General features: G+C 32.0%; 1 protein-coding gene across 1 annotated transcript; it reads right to left on the bottom strand.

Annotated features, from left to right (window-relative positions):
* Positions 1 to 927: 927 nt before the first annotated feature.
* Positions 928 to 14,498, bottom strand: LOC124359760 (mediator of RNA polymerase II transcription subunit 12-like). Its single transcript, XM_046812771.1, has 8 exons — positions 14,440 to 14,498; positions 12,862 to 13,088; positions 12,224 to 12,393; positions 11,115 to 11,296; positions 7,436 to 7,638; positions 5,471 to 5,661; positions 2,338 to 2,761; positions 928 to 1,144 (listed from the first exon to the last, which is right to left on the bottom strand). Exons 3-8 carry the CDS (start codon positions 12,312 to 12,314, stop codon positions 1,009 to 1,011), a joined length of 1,227 nt encoding a protein of 408 aa, XP_046668727.1. The 5' UTR covers positions 12,315 to 12,393; positions 12,862 to 13,088; positions 14,440 to 14,498; the 3' UTR covers positions 928 to 1,008.
* Between the last annotated feature and the right edge of the window lie 7,749 nt (positions 14,499 to 22,247).

A 22,247-nucleotide genomic window follows, 5' to 3' on the forward strand; every position in this document is an offset into this window, starting at 1 on the left:
GTGCTTGGTCAGTACTAAAATGTACATATTAAAGACAAAGTTACTATCTAACTTGCATTAAAAATTTAAAGTTATAAAACCCATCTTAGTTGTCTTTTGAGAGAATTAGGTTTCTCGGACCTGCTTACATATATCTTCTTGATTAGAGCAACAAAGCAAAACTCAACTATGGCACCAGAAATATCTTTGAATGGAAGTAAATTACAATGGCCAAAAGTAAATGCTTTATGACCGAAGTAGGCTTCTCAGACCTGGTATTATTTTTTATTTTAACAGATGGTTAAAAACACATTCACTATCTGCTGATTACGCCAAAAGGGGAGATTTCAATACCAGTAGGTTGTAGTCCTGAGGGATTTTCAAAATAGGAATAGACCCTTATGCTAAACAGGAACCCTAAAAATATCCAGGTCAAATATCAGTACAATCAGTCCAGTCGTTTTTATTTGATTGAGTAACACAGAGAGAAACCATTAGATTTGTAAACAATGTATATATAGATCATAATTCTTCACAGTATATTAATTTACGTTTCTGAAGAATCTATAATGGTGAAGAAATAATATTCATGTCCCATACTGATGAGTTTCATTTTTGAACTAAACTGTTAAACATTTATAAAGATTGGAACCCTTGAATAACCTTGTAGATAGTTAAAATTCTCTGTACTAACTGAATTCTACAAACATTTAAATTTAAGTTCTGACCATTTAAATGTTTCAGTTGATTCCTGAGATCTGGGGAATGGTAACTGGAAAAGTCTCCAGGAATACCCCAACTCTGATTCAACCACCTCACTGCACCATGTCTGGGTGTTTAGAGCTTTCATTAAACAGAAGCACTTTCAATTAAGAGCAACAGGAAATTGTCAACTTAGATATAAAATAGAAATGTAAGCTTTTTAAACTGGGGGAAAAAATTTACACATTTTAATTTGATAGAAGTTCCTTTATTTAAAACAAATAAATACATTTTTGTCTATAAAACAATATTATTCTGCAGATCACATTACTTCTTATTTTTCTGTTTCTTTTTACCCTCCTTTGCAATTGATTTCTTTTTCCCCTTGCCATTCGTTGGTTTTCGTTCTTCTACAGGTATTTCCTCTGATGGAATTAATCTTTGTATCAGATTTTCTACAAAGCTAAAAACAAATGATTAATCAAATCAAGAGAATGTACAGTCCATCAAATGTTAATTAATAAATATCATATTCATGCGAACAGGTACAGAGAGAGATTTGTATAGCATTAAATCTGACAAATAACTCGTAATATAAATTTTGTAACATTTGCGCTTCTGACAGCTCCTCTTATGAACTTAATGGTAAAAAAAGTCGTGTGTGTGGTTACTTGACAGTGCAGTTACTCAAATAGCCTTTAAAATATGTCTGTGAAGTTCCACTAAGCGTTTCCTGCACAGTTAAAAAAATATTATTTAATTCTATCAAATCCTTTCCCTGCAAGAAATTTTGATGCTGGAATTGCCAAGAAATATTTACAAAACCTTATTTAATAAATATAACTATAACTTTATTGTATGCGTATAAAATGTCACAGTTTGATAGTTTTTATTCAAATCGACTTAGTTTGCATAAGGGCCATTTCAACAATTAATCCAGCAAACTTCCTGAAGATGTTGTATGGAACACACAGATTCAGTCAGAGCAGGCTCTATAAAATATTTGTTTATACATCTAAAGTCTGATTAAATTCAGCATGAACTTCTATCCACGAGCTGAGCAAGCCACTCAATAAACTTTGTGATAGAGACCAAATCAGGGTGATCACTGACAAGACTCCTCTTGAACCAAAGCACCCTTCATGGATCTTTAATTGGCTTTGAACTAATTTGCATACTATTTTTTAATTACTGGAGGATGTTAATACAGAATGGAAAACAGTTTAGTGCGCTAACAAATAATTCTATACATGTGTTAGCACTATTACAGGTAAGTTTAATGATTAGGCTTCATAAGAGAAAGATTAAGTAAATGCAAACAATGAAAGGCTCAATTTTACTGAAATACATCTTTGTAAAACAATGTTTTATTCTTGAGATAATTTCATATCGTGTTGCAAGGATAATTGCTCAGATATAAAAAATGGTGTAGCCATGAATGAATTATTGTAATTGAAATCTATATATCCATACACAGTGTTAATGATTCCAGTAAATAAAGAGAATTAAAAATAATGTTTCTGTTAGTAATCGTGAATTCTTTTAATTCAATATTGAGAGCTAACTATTAGTTATTCGATTATCAAATATTCAATATAAACACTAAAATTCTTTATGAAACATGTAGTTCATCTATTAGCTCTAAGCACTACTTACTTGTCACTAACGGCATCTGCAAGGGGAAGTATGTATTTATCTTTAGTGTTAAGTTTTTCTATTTCAAGTTCTCTTTCAGGAGAACCAACTCTGTCAAATTGTTTAATCCTTGCTTCCAACAGAATTCTTTGTATATCTTGTTCATCATGTAAACTACTTGATTTTCTGCTCTTTCTTGAGAATTTCTTGCCTTTTCCAGTTTTCTTTCCTTCTGGCAATTCTTTTGTTTCATCTTTTATCTTTTTTGTTTTACTTTTTTGTTCTCCTTTATCTTTTGTCAGTTTGTCATCACCTATTTTTATTTCCTTATTTCCCTTGGATTTCTTCTGTTTTCTTTTATCTGTTCCTGAAGAAGGCCCTTCGGGACCAGACACTTTTGAACTACTTCTTGGTTTCTTACTTTCCTTTTTCTTACTTCCACCTTCTGTTAAAAAAAAAAACAAATTATACTGTAAAGCTATTTTATAGAGTCGAAACTAGTCTGTTTGTCTTTATTTCAAACTTGTATTCTTATCAGGAATTAAATTTCAGCTACCAAATCGAGTTATTTAAATAATTGCATCAATGAATAATGTGATCTATAGTTTCACTAGAGGTTCTCTCACACACCTCACCCACACTAGTGATAACCACACTGCCCAATAACACCCAACCAAAGAACCAAGTGCCTAAAATATCCTCAGACACCCAAGCAAGCAATTAAAAAAGCTATAATTAATAATTATAACACAAACTGAAAAAAGGATAAAATAAACGTTCTCTATTTTCAATGTTTTTAGTTTCCCACTGTGTTAAAATACTTACTGCCATTGAAATAATTATAATGTTAACTGCATTAGTTGTCAATTTTGGTTTAACATTTATTATTTGATGATGGCTGTCCATAGCATGGCTGAATATATCAAGACTACAACAGTGTTAGTAATACTTTGTCGCTGTGTGAACTGGGAAAATTAGAAGATAGTCATGAAACTGACCATGTAAGCCAAAGACTGCAATGATTCTACCATTAAAAAGAGACTAGAACTCTTAGACGTGACTTTTTGCAGATAAAATTAACTATACTAAACATTGTACAAAAGTAACAAGACATCTACAATGTTAATAGCTGACAGATCTGGAGAGCAAAGCATTTTTTATATCCACTCTAACCCGGACCTAAAATTTCCAAACCATTTATAAACTCCATTTCCTTCATTGTTACATCTATATAACCAGTACTTGATTTCTGGAACTAGTCATGGCGAAATTGTAACCTCATAGGTGTCTTGAGGGGTATGGAATACTTTCCAGAAAAAGAGAGATTCCTCGTCCAGATAATTTTGAAAAAGTTAGGTTTCAAAACAGTGATTTTATACATTTCTGACATGCAGGAGAAAGCTTCTCCTGCAAACCAAAAGTGTTAATTTTATCAGAGAGGTGCCAGAATATCGATTCGATGTATTTCGTCTCAAGTTAAGAACCATGTGTAACTATTATCCTTGTCCAGACTATGGTGGTATACTCAATTTGGTTTCAGTTGCAATAGCTGAAAAACTAAATACTCCTGTTCAAAACCTTGACAGATTTATCGCATCATAGATTTTGGGGGTCACAACACTAACTTTCACCTGACTGAAATAGTGGCATGCTATCAGAATTTCAAGAAATATCTGTCATTGAGAAGCAACATTAAAAAATGTACATAATGTCCTTCATTACAGTGTAGTGTAAAATATATAATAAATATAAAAGTAAAACTACGTGATGGACAGCACAAAATGTAATGTTGCTCAATGCTTCACAGTAAAGAGTACTTTGTAGAATGGGTGCTCTACTGCTGAAGAACTGAATTTGGTGTGTAGTACGTAGTAAGTTGAAATTATATAAAATACATTGTAATCGATCTTTGTCTATGTTCCTTGCGATCACTATCTCTCAAAACTCTCAGTGATTTACTGCCACGTATCTTTTAAAAATCCCAGCACTATTTTGCCCGTTTTGCAAATCTTTTTAAACAACTTTGTTTACATATTTTCAACCTTAATTTCAAGGGTTCAAGATTTAATTTTCTCTTTACTCAGCATGTAATATACTAAATTTTACTTCAGTAAGTGTGGGTGATATTTATTCTTATAATATATTATACAAAAATAATCTACCTCAAATCTTTTTGAATTTGTGTTCAAGAGAGGTTTACAAAAAATACATTTAGATGATAACTTTATACAAATATACAGCTTAAAATGAGAAATCACACCAAATTTCATTAATTTATCTCAGTAAACAAATAGAATATTGGATTTTATTACATATTAATACATTTTTTTAAATTGAAAGTTTATTCAGGTCTAACATTAAATAAGAAAACACTGATTTAAGCCATAACAGCTTAGCCATTGGATACAGTTATATACACAGAACATGGACACTGTTTGTATTAATCTGGACTGCGATGATTTAAAAGAAATGTGAACATTTAAAATATAATACTAGAAATAACTGAGTAATAAAGTCAGACAAGTTTCACTCAAGAATAAACTGTATAGTTAATTGTTATTTACAGCTTACTTACTCAGAGTCAGAGTAAGTTGCAAAGTTTAGTTCACAAAAGATCGATTCTTTGTGAAACCAAGAATGTGGAGGGGTGGTTTGCTTACCCGTGGCACAGGAGCAATTGTCTGAAGACATTGTGAGCCTGACGTGGTCCTTAATACACACCAAACACATTCACCAACTTATTCTTCAGACATTTTTCAAATCATAGTTTTTTTTACAAATACAAGAAATAAAAGCTTAAAATTTTTTCATTAAAGAAATAGTAACTCTTCCTTTAACCAAGTTGTTACTTTGTATTGAAAAAGTCTAAATAAGAGTAAATAAGCATCACTAATTTATTAGTGTCATTATAAGTAGTAAACTACTAAACTTTTGCCAAAAATATTCTAATTTAAATGCAAAACTAACAGAAACACGTAAATAGATGATGTTAACAAATAATACTGTAACTGTTTAGTATTTATAAGTCTTACAATATAATGGTTACTTAATTCTGTTAATGAAACAAACATAGACTAATACTTGAATGTAAGTAATAGTATCTCTATTTATCGGATGTGTGATTGGGGTCAGATTATTTATCTTTTTTACTCACCTTTTTTACTAGACTTAGCAGTAGACGCTTTCTGCTTTTTAAGTGACATATTTTTCTCAGGAGGTGGGCTGACAGGCTCTGGTTTGGGTGGTTTTGGGTTGTGAAAGTCCATGTGCATATCTACTGGGGTCACAATCACAGGGGAGCTGTACACCCCACTCACTACTGAGTATACAAATCTGTCTGCAAACCTGGACAAAAACTGATTTTCTGTGCTTACAACAGTTATATTTATATCAATATTTTCATAACAACCACCAACTTATGAAATAAGATTTCTGGTTCTTAAACCACAATAACAAACGTTTGGTTCTGTCAATAGATAGTTGCTCAATAAATTATTCCAGAATAATTCACAACTATTTATAGAGTAGTATGAAGTGACTTAAAATATTAAAAATAAATTATTGCAATAAATTCTCTGTTTTAAGATGCTCCCCTTGAAAATGTTAGATCATTATATTCACTAATTGCAACACTTAAATTAGTAAATGCGTAAAGATTCAGTTTGTTTTTTTGGCATAGGTCCCAATAACAAATTTTAATTAGGTAAATTATTTCTACAGATGTTTTTTAAGTCTGATATATTTTCATGATATGTCACTCATTAAAATGTGTGCATTCTATTACAAATAAATCTGATTTACCATAGTGCAAATCCTGAACCAACAAAAAAATTACGATGAAAATGTTTTAAATCTGAGAGCCTAATAACACATTATACTGGCACAGCACAAGCAATATCCAAAACAACTATTATTTACACTTGTACTCACTATAATCATAAATATCATTAAACCCATTAGGCAATAAAAAAAATAGAAGCCTAAACTATTAATAGTTCTGTGCAATACCTGCTCATAAAACTTGACTATTTTCTCTTACCCTATACAATCCCCACTTTGTAATATGAGTACCTAGGTACTAATTGTATGACATTTGCACAAAGAGTTGAGAAACTCTTTACCCATCTCAGAAATTTCCCAAAGATGTAATACACTTGTTCGTTCAGCTGTTTATAAAATGAGCCTTTACAGTAAGTGTATTATTCAAAATATTATGACCATAAAAAGAAAACACACATGAAGCATAGTGGAAATAGATCTTAAATTCCTTTATCAAACAACTTGAATTTGTTGTCTTTTTATTTTACCCTTTTCCAAGATGGCAGAAGGTAGATCTGACTTGATCACTCTCACTCGGAACCAAAGAAGGTGCTTACTAATTTCTCAAAGAATCCCTGCTTCGATTTGTTCTATAGAGCTGGGCAACAACAGTGCTGCATTACACCTTTATTAATTTTTTAAAATTTTTTATGTAGCACCATTTCCCTAATCCAAGCCTTGTCAATAGTTGAATAGTTGTGTATTGGCACAAAACAATAATTAAAGTTTTACATGCAAGTCAAGATACATGCAGAGATCATCTCAGTACAACAGACTCTGGCGAGACTTGGCCAGTGGCTCTCATTCTTCACAGTCCTATATGTGAGTACTTAGACACCCCAATAGGTTAATGCCCTGTGTCCTTTGTAAACCCGCTATATCTAAAACAAGTACAATGGCAGGAATTCGTGCTGCAACCATGGGCCACTTTGCATATCATCTGGACAGGAACGCTTCTATGCAAAGCCAACTTATGCTTAAAGTGGTTTACCACAGCGCTCAAAGCTGTTCAAGAGCATGGAGTGTAAAATAAACATGAGCAGTTGCCACTAGCTCGTCACATGCTCACTGACATTTTTCATAGATGTTATAAAGAGACAGTAATTCCTACCGCTCTGACAAAGGTAAAATAAAATTCTCCATGTATCACATGTCACAATTTGATATAAAATAATGGATTATAAGATCGATAGAAATAATATAAACACAGAATATTACATACAATGTTTATGTTCCTGGATTACATATTACTCTAAAAAATAACAATATTTAAAGATTACTTAAATTTAAGTGTACATACACCTGATAAATCATCTTTATGAACATGTAAAAGGTGTCTAAATTCATGTTAACTTTTTCTTCTGGGCTTATCAAGAAAGTACTTGTTTCGGAAAAAGACTTCGTTACAGTCTTTCGACTTTTACTTGATGTCACTGATGGTGTTTTTGTTGACTTCTGTGACATATTTGATGACTTCCGCTTCTTACGTTTTGAGGATTCACTCTATAAATATGTACACTATTAATTAATTTGTATTTTTGGGTTAACTTAATTGCTTTATTAATTTAATAAAAGGCCTTAAACACGTTTTTCTGCAAAAAGGATAAATTTTATTTCTTAATCACTGTGATTTATTTTATTAAAATTATGTACAATCTTTGTTTTAATAAGTCAAGTATCTGTATCCCCATATTTTCCCCCCTTATTATTAATATAATAAATTATTTAATTTTCATTTTTGTGTGTAAAGTTTAAAGGTGGTTGGTTATATTTTCTCACTAAAAGATTTTATTAGTCTAATTTAGACAGTTTTGCTGTATAAACTTTTTTCATCTTGGAAATATAACTGCATAAGATGACACAGTTTTACTCCTAGAAGAGATTTATTCTGGTTTCTTTCTGAAACTATAACATTATCATCAATATTGTATAGACATGAAACATCATAATCGTTCAATACAATCCCATACAAAATCTTTATGTAATGAAGGAAACGAATGGGATCTAAGACAGATCTTTTTTCATGTCTAATTTTCATGTATACAGGGTGAGTCAGAAATATGGTAAAATGTTTTAAGACGTGATTGTAGAGCTGAAAATAAGAAAAAAATGTTATATAAAGGTAGGTCCGGAAACGCTTCATTACTGAGTAATGGCTGGCGAAAGATTCTGCTTTGTTTTCAGTTCACCTGGTGAAATTAAGTGATTCTAAAATGTTTTGTTCTTACTTTTTAACTCAAATAAGGTGGATTTATAAGGAAAGTCACCTAAAAAATCAAATAAAACCACTCTAGAGGTTGTATTGTGAACAGTTTTTGAGAAAAAGTATGAAATTTGCCAAAAATCGAATAACAAAAATACCGTTTTAAATGTTTGATGTCCAATTACATTGTTAAATGACCAATAAACTAATTGTTTTCCTAATACAGATTGTAGAGAATTTAATTCTGAAAACAACCAAAATAAGCAAAGTTAACTAAATGTGTAAAAAAAGTTATGAAATTGACTACCCACGTATTACACTACACAGCAAACTTTTGCTGTTTTATAATAAGGAATTAGTATCTGATTGGTAACAGCTGATAAAACACAAACATATTTTTAGTTCAAAATTTTATTTTTAAATACAATAAACATACCTACAATCGCTTTAAGTCTCACCGGAAGATTAAAAATGATGCTCAAAACTCCGTTGTTCGAAATGCATGCGTTCAGGCATCTTCTCGTCGAATTTCGGACCCGTTCAAAAACTCCAGGTGTCCGCTTAATGGTTTCTATTCCATTAGACATGTTTAATCGGAGTTCTTCAATGGTATCTATTGGGGAAGAGTAAACTAATGTTTTTAAATGTCCCCAAAGGTAAAAGTCCAAAGGATTTAAGTCCAGTGATCTTGCTGGCCATGAACTGGTCCACTTCGGCCTATCCATTGATATGTGAAACTCTAATTTAGGTGTCCATGAACAGCCAGAGAGTAGTGCGCAGGTGCCCCGTCATGTATAAACCACATGTTTTGGCGCAAATGCATCATCAAGCAGGTTAGCTAGCTCGTTTCTTAAAAAGTTCAAGTACAACAAGCCATTAAGCCTGGGAGGAAGCACGAATACGACTAAATGATCTGCTAAAATTCCAGCCCATTTTACATTTACTGAAAACTGATGTTGTGGGCGATTAGGTTTGATAGCATGAGGATTTCTGTCTGCCCAAGTGTGGTTGTTATGGAAGTTAATGATAGCTGTTCTTGTGAAGTGAGCCTCATCGGTAAACAAAATTGTATTTAAAATGTTTGGATCAGCACATTTTCCCAGAAGTCATCGACAAAAAGCAACACGGGGAGCGTAGTCTTGTGGCAAAAGAGTTGGACATGCTGGAAGTGGTATGGATGTAACTGGTACTCGTGTAATATTCTCCGAATACTAGATTGGCTGACATTGACAATTCTCTAGTGCTCTTTTCAGGATAATCAGATATTTCATTAAGAACCAACTCTTCTAATTCAACAGTCATACATGATCGGGTCCTGCATTACTATGCTTAAAAGGCTTCAAAGAACCTGTTTCAGATAGGCGTTGATGAATAGTTGCAAAAAATCTTGCGCTTGGACACCTGCGGTTAGGAAAGTTCTCTTGATACAGACGTCTTGCTGCAGTACTATTGCAGCGTCCCAAACCATACATTAATGCATGTCTACTGATTCAGAGTTTGAATACACATGAATATTACCTTCCATTTTTAATAAATGAAACACACAACACAAAATCACTAGTAAAATGAATGAAAATAACTGGTTAAAATACTTAACACAAACACACAGTATCTTTACAGTTTGTTGTTTTGTTCAACAATGAGGTGACATAGGCCTATGTCATCTAATAATAAATGCCCAGCTGTTATTTATTATTTAAAAAAGTTTAAACAGCTGTTGTTTAAATGATTAATTATTACCAGCTGTTACCAATCAGATACTCATTCCTTATTATAAAACAGCAAAAGTTTGCTGTGTAGTCAATACGTGAGGAGTCGATTTCATATCCTTTTTACACATTTAGTTAACTTTGCTTATTATGGTTGTTTTCAGAATTAAATTCTCTACAATCTGTATTAGGAAAAACAATGTGTTTATTGGTCATTTAACAATCTAATTGGGCATCAAACATTTAAGACAGTATTTTTGTTATTAGATTTTTGGCAAATTTCATACTTTTTCTCAAAAACTGTTCACACTACAACCTCTAGAGTGGTTTGATTTGATTTTTCAGGTGATTTTCCTTATAAATCCACCTTATTTGAGTAAAAAAGTAAGAACAAAACATTTCCGAATCACTTAATTTCACCAAGTGAACTGAAAACCAAGCAGAATCTTTCACCAGCCATTACTCAGTAATGGAGCGTTTCCGCACCTACCTTTATATAACATTTTTTTCTTATTTTTAGCCCTACAATCACGTCTTGAAATATTTTACCATATTTCTGACTCACCCTGTATAGTACATGTAAATTATATGAAAGGTATGTGGGATATTGAGAAATGAATGACTAAAGTTCAATTAATTAAACAATTCACCTATCAGATACTGTTATATTCCTCACATTCAATTCATCCTTTTAATTTCTTTAATTAAAGAATAAACAAAGAGGTAGGACAAAGTTAATTTTTTAAATTGTTCCTAAAATATTGTAAATTATTTAAGTTACTATTGAAAACCTAGATTTCATGAAAGTAAATACATATAAATCAAATAATTTAGTATAGGAAATATTTTCACAAATTAATTATTGTAGGACACCTAGACTTCATGTTGCAAACGTAAAACAATTTGCCAATTACTTTATTAATATTCTCTGTAAGTACATCCTTAGCGTTGGCTTTTATGGTTATTATTCAATAGAAGACTTTTCACTTGTAGTAGAGTGTCACTTAAATATCAATCAAATCAAATCAAATATTTGTTTCAACTGCATAGTAATGGTATATACTTACACCTGTAAGTGACTTTGATGACAAGCTTTTTGAATCTGACAACAGTCTGTGTGATATTGTGTTCTCATCACTTCCTACATCTTCAGGTTTAGGTATTGATTTGCCTTCATTTATTATTTTTACAGTCTTCTTAAAAACATTTTGCATAAAACTGAATGTCTCTTCACGGGAAGCACCACTAACTAAAATTGTGTGTCAATATAACAGAATAGATATATTTAACATATGTAATTATTCTATAGTTTGCAGCTCATGTAACGTATCAAATATGTATTTGTCATTATGAATGAGATTTACACTCAATACTAATAGTATCACAGAGAACAACTAAAATTTTAAAATATGTTTCATTGCATTATTATGGTATCCAACTATATCACATTTGTTTACATTGCTTTCGTTAATGAAAAAAAGTTTATGGTTTGAAATTGTGTTGTTTTTAACATACGTCTAGCACATTTTCAACAATTTATTACTATACTCTATTACTATGTATAAAACCCTTATAAGATTTAAAGCTCGTAATAATGTGTGCAATTTTGGTAACCTGCTCAAGAACTTGCCCTAGTAGTTTGTATTGTCAGCAACAGACTCTCCCAAAATCACAAAGCTGGTGAGTGTCACCAATCAGCTGATGATACTAAGGCGATTAGTGAATTGAGAACAACTACTTTAACAACACATGTATTTTAGTAATCAGCTACTTTAAACTAAACAAAGATGCTGTCATAGATTAACATTAGAACTTTGGAAATAGGGTAGACCCCTAACGTCAGATGTATTTCAAATTCTCAAAAAGCACATCTACTTTCGATAAATACCCAATGTGAATATAAAATAATAGCTATAGATATCTAAAATTGTCATTCAAAAATAAAGAAATCCTTTTAACAATATATATAATTAGTATTCTCAACCTTCTTATACTGGAAACAGAAACATATTTATGTACCTTTAAATCTGAAGTAAACATATAAATTCAAAATATTTTTTTTTTTTTATTTGGTTTTTATAGTGTCAAAAATAAAACTGAATACTACAGATAAAGTGGAAATTTTTGAAAATAAATGCTGTAATATAAGTAAATTTTCTAAAAAAACTTACCGTACCTGAAATACAACGCAAAACAAAACTAAACCAAGCAAGACATGTGATCTGATCTTTTACTGAAACGTTCTTGAGTTGCAAGTCCTTTATCATCTTTGACAAGATATCAAGCAGCCAGAAAGAGGAATAGTTCAATTCAAAATCTAAAATATTTAAAGATTTTCCCAGTTTTCTGAAAAAAAAAGATTGTTGAAATACATAAACTGTATAAAATTATGAAGTTTTATAAAATCTTCTCGGAAACAATATTCACACACTACTTACAATTGATTCTGAGAATAATAAAATTGAGCCTTCCTTTGTAAATTCATGATGATCCAGGTCTGCAATGTCCAGCAGACTTACTAGGAATAAATAGAGTATTTTTTTACTCTCTTGGGCTATTTTAAACTGAAAAATATGTAAGAAATATAAACTTGTAACCTACCAGACAGTGAATAGGAGCTTTGAAAACTAGAAGGTTCAGAATAATTGAAATGCATATCCTGCTTAGCCATTATCTTCTAAATTCTAATTCTCTTTTAGTTAAATTTCACAAAAATATATTTGTACTACTGTATTCATGTAATAGAACTCCATTAGGCTAAAAAAGGAAAATTGTGATTTTATATTAACATTTTCAAGACTACATTTTACTTACCTAATGCAATTAGTTCCTTCATGATCAGTTAAATCTGGCAATTTCGTATCAAATTGAAGAGTTAGATTGAAAACTGTTCGAATGACTCGAGAGTTGACTGTCGACAATGTTTGAACCAAACCTGGGTCAATCTTTTTGGCATATTTTGCAATTGACCTCCCAAATTTGGAGCCATGTACTGATGGAAAACTGGCTGAGATTTTGGAAGTTTTTGATAGCAGAGAGTCCTAAAACATTACCAGATATTTTTTATTATTTCTTTGTTTAGCTCTGTTTAATAGTTGCTTGGTATATCAACCAGGTGTTACTAATTGATTTTCATTACATGTATTAGAAATATAAATGTATATGGTTGATATAGTTATACTTGGCAATATGGAATATATTATACTATTCATTATCAAAGTAAATATATGGTACTTTCCAGTGGTGTAACTAAGGGGGATGAAGGGGGTAAAATCTCCCCGGAAAACCTAAAAAATTACACATCATACATTTTTTTTCAAATACAGCAGTTAAATGTTTTACTTTGATTTAGTCCTATCTAATTGATTTGTTCACATTTAATCCTAACCCCCCTGTGTGATGTGCTCTTAAATCCTGGGCTGGTGCATACTATCCTGGCCCCAAAGCAAGATGACCTTCCCCCCTTTTACACACAAACAATACAACAAAAACAGAACTTCTTCCATGGCATGTTGTAATTACCTGATTTAAATTACCAATACAAAAAGGATATAACCTGATTTGTATTGTATTCCAAATATAAATTGTATAAGTAAATAGAAAAGACAACTATTTTGTGATTAAGTAGAAAAGGCTCTATTCCTAAAAGTTCATATAGGATTTATCTATCATTTCATTTTTACGAAGTTTCATTTTATTTAAAGGCAACACAAGCTCACTTAAATCTATTGTTTGGGCCAAGTCTTGTTCTATATTAGTAGGGTGGATAGTCAGAGTCTTTCCTGAGTCATTGTCCAACGAATGTAAGTTTCAATTAACTTTAGTTTGGAGAAACTGTGCTTATCACTAGTAACAGATACAGGTTAAAGTCAACAAGATTTGTAGTCGGCTGTACTGGTGCCCCTCTGCCAGTATTTACACATAACACCAGTAACCAAGGAATAATGACACCTAAAGTAATGTTTAATTTAATTTCAGAATAACAGAACTCACAACTAAATTTGTCATTCAGTAAAAATAGTTTAGTTTTGTCATTTGTTTGCCCCTGCTTCAGTTAGATTCATCCCCCAAAAAGGCAAGCCCTAGTTACGCCACTGGTACTTCCATAGCTTTTTTTTAACAACTTAGAAAAATCTAGATAGCATCTAGAATGCTAATAATGCCTTCAGACAAATTATCTTGTGAAGAGCACAAAAGTGAGAGTATACCACTGTCAAGTACAAAGGAGTGTTCAGAAAGCAGCTACTTCAATGTATTCAGTAGAAACATTTTGGGGAGAATACTGAAGAGTAGAGATGGATCAGAAGCATGTACAGAATGATCGAAACACTAAACCCGGAATTAACCCATGTGATTCATGATAAAGTACTATAGGAATGACTCATGACTTACCGATGAAAGATAAGAATAAAGATGGAAAGCGCCTGATTGGCACAGAAGGAAGAAGAGTCCACTATGAAGTTCTCATTAATATATGAGGTACAGGCTGCAGTATAGTAAGCGGCAACCACCACCATCAAATCAGATAACCAAATTATTGATTTGTTGTTTGGCTGAAAATTTTGATTGACTTTCTCATATTATTCATAAGTATGTACAAATACAATACCTACTTACTGCATTTGTTGAAGAAATAAAATTTCTATTTTTATAACAACTTAGTGGTTTTCAAAGTGGAATCATAAAATTATGGATGTGTAATAACTTGTCGGTATTTATTTACAATACCGTGACCATGAAAAATGGACTTTTTTTCATGGGTTGGGCATTTATAGCCAAGTATTATTATCACAGGTGCATATAAACTGGGGGGAAAGTATATCATTGTATTATATTGATGCCTTTCGGGCATTATTGCATTAAAGATGGAAAATAACCGACAAAATTTTGTCGAACAACACTTGGAGGGTTAAGGATCAGGGGCATCACGTGATCTGGGATTCGACTTTTGCAAGCTCGAGTCAATTTTTTTTCTAAAAGAGCAAGCAGTGCGCAGCACTGCGCAGCGGGCAGGCATCGTTGACAGGATTAACGTCATCATTTCAGTAAAATTGCCAGAGGTACTGTCAAAAACAGAGTTTTCAGAGGATTGCAAAAAATCGTAACTCCTTTGATTTTCGTTGCCGACGAATTTTTTCTTCACTATTGTTTTCAGGAAAAATTGTAGTTTTCAGGAAAAAAAAATGAACATACCTTTCCATGGTCACGTTATTGTAAATTGATACCAACTTGTCAATACCAGTAGTAATTTTTGTTCTCATTACTATTTTCCTGTGGTATAGTAGCCTATGCCAGTCGAATGCTAATGAAGTACAGAAAATAGTTTGTAATATGAATTTACTGAATCTAGCAACAACGCATAGCTAAAAAAAATCCTATTTTGATTTTACTAAAAATTTAAACAAAACATAAATAAGGTCTCTTGCAAAGGCCTCTTCTGTTGTAAGAACGAACTTTACAAAAATTTGGCTATTTTAATGTTTGAGCACACCTTTCATTTCAGTAACATCTAGATACTCTATTTAACATCACTCACTACACTTCAGGTTCAAGTTTTAGAAACTACTGTAAACAGAAATTTATTTAAATTTCACACCAATATAGTTTAATTCATGTTTTACAACAATAAAAATTATAATTATGTACATATATACTTTATATTAAATTTATGTTTTATTCATTTTACAAAATAAAGCTTCAAACCCCAAAAACTGGTGTGCATTTTAGAATTCCTAATGGCCACTTCTAAGGTTAAGTTATAATGACACATAACAATCTCAAGATATCTAAGGATATTTTAATATACTTTGGATTTTAATGTTTTATGGCTAGATTTTGAGCCAAGATTATTGCTAACACTTAATTTTGACATAATACAATTTATTTAAATTGTTTAATGTGTTTACACAACTATAAAAACACAGCACCAATACAATGAAAATAATACTATGTACACAACAGATGATGTTTGTAACTTTGATGAACAGGTCATCAGATGTTAATAATCAAAAATAACAATCAAGGATTTGAAAAGTATCTAGAATTGAATATAGTACAGCAGCTCCATTGGAACGACTGTTCACAGCACCATCTGACAGTCAGTCCTAATAATACACTTGACAGTATCTAGCATAACACACACAGCAGACTGTTGATTAACCACAGAATATATTATTATTATTATATAATATTATACTGGAATATATTATTATTATTATATAATATAATAGGTCATAATAATAGTTAGTCAACAGTCTGCTGTGTGTATTATGCTCTGAAATTAATAATAATAATTATTATTATTATAGAAACAATTGTTTACATCCACCTAACAGACCAAAGAGATAGTGTGCTAGCTAGCCTACTGAGTTATAGGCTTCAATGCATCAGCATAGAATTCATTCTTATATATGTAGAAATTATGCTAAATTTAAAGTATACATGTGAAATCTTTCCGAAGATATATTACAGATAGTGAGGCTACAAGTATGGTATGTTATATGTTAAAATGTCAAACAATATACAAAATGTATTATTCCATGAAGTGAAGTGATATGCACCATCATAGAACTCAATATTGTCTATATAGAACTTAAGGTTTATGCAAAATTTCAAGTCTATAGTTCAGTTTGTTCTCAAGATATCATGTGGATAGACGGAAATGCAGAAATTCAAGTTGTTCAGCTTGTTGAGTGATAGGCTCTGATAACGCTCAGCCTATTAATATATTTCGTGCCCCGCCTAGTATGAAAAACTGATTAGCTTAATTTATCCACTCAGGTGATCTTTCAAGCCATACTGCAGCTTGTGTCAGTAACTCCATCTAGCAATGTTGTGATTTAATTATTGAAAAGCAAACATACTAATCTTAACTTAATAGCCAAATTAAGCTCTTCTTTGACTAGCCTCGTGTGATAATCGGATACATTTTAACTTAGGACGAACAGTATACTTATACTGAGAAACGTAAGTTAGATTATATAAAGCTAGACGTTCACTTAGAATCAATTTTGAATCACTAAAAAAGGAACCAATAATTACAAAGGCCTCAAGAGGAACAATAATAGTCGGATTTTGACATCCGTAGTGTCTAGACCTGAAGTTTCTTCTGCTAGCAGAAACATTAGTCGGTTGCAAGTAACAGATAACGAACAGCAGACGACACAGGAAGGATCAGCTGTTGTAAGCAAAACATATGACGTAAATAGGCTGCAGCCTGTAGTATTGTTGACATTGACAAACAAATGCAGTTGTGTGCTCGAAATAAGGACAGTGATGGATTTGTAACTGTGAAAACTAAAAGAATGCTCAGAAGAGAGAAGCAAAATAATCTCACTGCTGCTCGAAAACCTGGAAAACATATTCTGGGCAGTGCTATCAAAGATAATATGCTAGGTGTTGAGGAATAAAAATACAGATCTTTTTGTTTCTAGGTTAGCCCCTTCTTCTTCTTCTATAGGGCGGCCTACTCCATGCACTTAAGCCTCAAGGGCCTTTTGCGTACCCTGGACGCACACCATAAGGCCTACCAGTCTATGATTTCAGTAGTTCGCTCCTAGTGTTGACTGTAATTCAGTCAAGTAATACTTGGCTGAGGGTGCTAAGGTAGATTATGAGGTCTCACAATTGAGAAACAGATATCTGGGGTACTGATCTTTTAAAATTGGATTGCCTGTATCAGTTTGGCACAAAGTTTCTCTATCTGAGTTTTGGCCTAGTGGAGTGTATGTGAGTTGTTAGATTCCCCAAAGGACAAAGGGAAGAACACCTGCACTCTTTTTTAGAGGAACAGACAACCACACAGGCAAACATTTAACAGTGGGTCTTTCTGAGGGTGAGTGTAAAATCCTTAAATTAATACAGTGGAGAAATACAATTTCTAAGGATGTAAATAGTTCTTCTACAGTGACTTGTGTAAATAGCATAACTGTTGTGGAATATTCAGAGCCTACCTAATAAAACTTAGTATTTAAATTTCTTAGCATCGAACAACAATGTTGATTTACCAGGATATAAAATTGCACTTTTAGGAAGACTGTGCATGGTGGCAGTGTAATTTTGGTCAAAAACCATATTGTCTCACAAGTTAACAAAAGTGTACCAAATGTTGGTGAGGAGCTTGTTTTTGAATCGTTTGCAGTACATCTGAAAACTTTTAATACTCTACAGATTCTGGTGAATTTTTACAGGTAACTTTCACGATTTTATAGATAAACTGCATGACACCTTTTCAAGTGTGCATGGTGTGAAGTTCGACTTTGGGCGATTTTAATATAAATGTTTTGGAGCAATAACAATGAACATAAGAATTAAATAGCCTAGCAAAATCATTTAATTTACATACTACCGTAAGAGAAGTAACCCGCCCAAACTTTTTAACACACAATGCTTAAAAAGGGACTTGCATTGATAATATCGTGTCTACATTGCATCCGGACAGATGGACTGTTTCTGTGTTACATACACCAGTCTCCGATCACCATGATATCCTTTTCTGTGTTAGTTTGGAGTCTCCAAACTCAGATAGAATAAAACATAAACATAAACAAGGCCTATAAACTATGAAAACTCTACGAGATTTTTGTTTAATATTAGCAGAGTAGACTGGTTTGTTGTATGTATTATATAATATATAGGTTTGTAACCTAGATATTAATGATAAGTTTAATGTGTTTTTTTATCTTTTCCATGGGCTTTAAATAATTCTGTACCAATAAAAACTAAAAGTATTGATAACAAAAATGGTACCATGAAGGATTGGTTAATTTAAAGAGTTGTATAAGCTTTATTTTTTTATTTTACAGTATCTCAAATAACAATGTAATTAGGGAAAAATACAAATGTGAAATTAGAAGAGCCAAACTAATATAACAATAATTTTATTGCTGGATCATTGAATGAGTCAAAGGCTTTGTGGGAAATTATTAATGAAGGTAGAAATGTAAATAGTAAGCCCTTGTATATACCAGATTGTCTGTCTCCAGATATTTTAAATTCTTATTTTATTAATAGTATTAAGGATATCAGTAAAAATGTACCAACTTGCTCAAATGACCACAATGTTTTCTTAAATAGAAATACTTGTAAAATGCCTCTAGGTAAAACTTTTCCTCTAAAAGAATTTACTGTTGAAAAAGTTTTCTTAGCCATAAATAAACTAAGAAATAGCTCTTGTCTAGATGTTTATGGAATAAATGCTTTACACTTAAAAATAGCTTCTAAGCACATAAGTGAGCATATTTATTTGACTTATGCATCACACAGGGCTTTTATCCTGACAAACTTAAACAAACTAAAGAGATGCAAATACATAAGAAAGATCAGAAAGATTTATGTTCAAACTATAGACCAATATCCATCGTGCCTGCAGTGTCGAAGGTCTTGGACCGTCTCATACATAGTAAAATGATAATCATCGTAGAAGGAAATGAATCTTTTATCAGAACGTCAACATGGTTTTAGGTCTAAGCGTAGCAACGTTGCAGCCACTCAAGCTCTAATTAAAAACTGTTTTAAAGGTCTGGAGGCTAACAGAAGTGTTCTCTTTAGATTGTATGATATGTCCAAGGCCTTCGACACTGTAACACGTGATGTGTTGCTAGATAAGCTGTATTTTTACTCATTTGACAGTGTTGCCATTTCTTTTTTTACATCTTACTTGGAAAATAGATGGCAGTCTGTATATTTAAATGGCTCTTTTGCAATTCTTTGTAGACTGTGCAAGGCTTACTACAGGGGTCTATACTTAGTCCGACCTTGTTCATAATTTACATAAATGATCTTCCAAGCAACATCGTGGAGCAACATGTTAAGTGGTTTATGTTTGCAGATGATCTGGCAGTGTGCGTTCAGGGTATTAGTCCTTAGAAACCTAAAGATATTATTACCTCTAAATCAGATGTAATACATGACTGATGTAATGCTAATAAACTGAGCTTGAATGGGAAGAATGTTCAAGACATACAACCTTGTCTTCATTCTGGTTCAGAGAAATTGGCATCCTCAACTTTCTTGGGCTTTCATCTTCAGTCCAACCTCATATGGCACTCGCACATTGACATCCTGACCGCAAAAGTTCTAAAAGGTCTATTTATGATTAGATCATTGAGAGGGAATGTGTGTGTCTTCTGATGTTCTCCTTTGCATATACTATGGTCATGTACATAGCCAATTGTCTTATGGAACTTCACTTTGGGCGAATTGTTCTTATGCTCACAAATTATTTGCGTTACAAAAAAAAGCTGTCCGTCTTATCTGTGGTGCGGACTGGCAGGCTCACTGCAAACCACTTTTGTTATGCTAGTTATCCTTACTCTGTCGTCTATGTATGTTTTTTCAGTTCTTATGTATGTAAAGGAGAACTTGCAAAGCAAAACTAAAGTTACTGACAAACATAACTATATAACAAGAAATAGACATAATATAACACAAACAAGATGCATGTTTTCAGTGACTCAACAAAGCTTTGTGTATCAAGGGATTCTATTGTACAATGCTTTACCTGGAAAATTTAAAACTCTGACATCTCAAAGTTTTAAGATAGCACATGAGGAAATGCTATTGAATAAATCACTGTATAATATTACAGATTCTTATGGTGTAATAGCTACCATAAGTTCATTTAAGTTTATATTTAAGTTGCAAATTGACGACTTTCATGCATTCTGTAAAATGTCAATGATTATAAAGATTTTTTATTGAAATTCAATAGAAACGGGTGTTTTTGCACGATTAAAACCAATATCTCTTCTGGTACATTAATCTGGTATTAATGTATACAGTACTGGTACGGATATAATGCTCATATTACATGATAGGAACACACAAAACACTTGAATTTATTTAAAACACACCCTCTATTGTAACCATTTGAAGGAAATAACGATACATATCCAGGATGAAGATAATTTTCATAAAAAATGAAACGATACACCATTTAGGATGTAACTACAAGTCATTTTCATACTCCCAGAATCTTCTGGATAGTCTAGGTTGGCTGGAGGTGTTATTTGGTCTTCCCTATTTTTCATAGCGGTTGTTATCAGTTCGTGCTGTTTCTTAAGACTTAGTAGATAAAATTTGGTTAATATGTGTTTTTTCTTAAACAAGTTTTGACCAAAAATGTGTTTGACATAAACTTTATGATTTGTTGGTATTAGGAAAAATATTTCATAAAACATGTTTGTAAATTAGATCTATCTACAAGCCAACTTTCAACAAAATCAAACTTTATAGCGTCTTCCATATTTTAAATTGTTTTAATAACAAAATTTCAATTTGTTGATATTTGAACTGTAACTTTCATAGACTTGATGACTGTGCCATATTGTTAAGCTTCTGTAAAAGGTTAAAAATGAAAAATATTAATAAATATTATTAGTTGTTTTGAGAATTAAAAATGCCTTTTACAAACAAAAGCTCGGTTTTTATGTGAAGCTGTAAGAAATAACAAATTTCAAAAGATCTGATGAGTCTCAGCAGACCACACTATACACCAAATTTGAGCAGAACGAGCCCAATTGGTAATCCTGTATATGCAGACACAATTGTCTTAAAAAAACACATTTTTGAGTATACAGACCTAAAAACAAAGCTATTCAAAACTGTATATAAATTTCAAAAGATCTGATGAGTCTCAGCAGACCACACTATACACCAAATTTGAGCAGAACGAGCCCAATTGGTAATCCTGTATATGCAGACACAATTGTCTTAAAAAAAAAAAACACATTTTTGAGTATACAGACCTAAAAACAAAGCTATTCAAAACTGTATATAAATTTCAAAAGATCTGATGAGTCTCAGCAGACCACACTATACACCAAATTTGAGCAGAACGAGCCCAATTGGTAATCCTGTATATGCAGACACAATTGTCTTAAAAAAACACATTTTTGAGTATACAGACCTAAAAACAAAGCTATTCAAAACTGTAGATCTGTGACAGTGAATAGTTATATTAAATGTTCCAGGAATTATTACTTTTCAGCTGTACCACACGATCCAGAACAATTCATCAAGCTATATCCTTGGTGTAGGATAAAGTTGTAAATCACTACAACAAAATTAATTGATCACCTTAAAACTTTCTAGGGCTGAACACTTTTATATTTGAATCACGATAGTTTCCATGTAAAAATCACCTAAATAATAAAATGACATACAAATATAGCTGCATAAGAGCACAAGTAAAATAGGAT

This window comes from Homalodisca vitripennis, chromosome 4 (genome assembly GCF_021130785.1).
Source record: "Homalodisca vitripennis isolate AUS2020 chromosome 4, UT_GWSS_2.1, whole genome shotgun sequence".
NCBI classification, from domain to species: Eukaryota; Metazoa; Arthropoda; class Insecta; order Hemiptera; family Cicadellidae; genus Homalodisca; species Homalodisca vitripennis.

Coding starts and splice junctions, on each gene's coding strand:
- LOC124359760 (XM_046812771.1), bottom strand. CDS start 12,314: ATGATAAAGGACTTGCAACTCAAGAACGTTTCAGTAAAAGATCAGATC. Junction 7,639..11,114: donor CATCAAAGTCACTTACAGGT/GTAAGTATATAC, acceptor ACATATTTATAG/AGTGAATCCTCAAAACGTAA. Junction 1,145..2,337: donor GCAGATGCCGTTAGTGACAA/GTAAGTAGTGCT, acceptor ATTTGTTTTTAG/CTTTGTAGAAAATCTGATAC.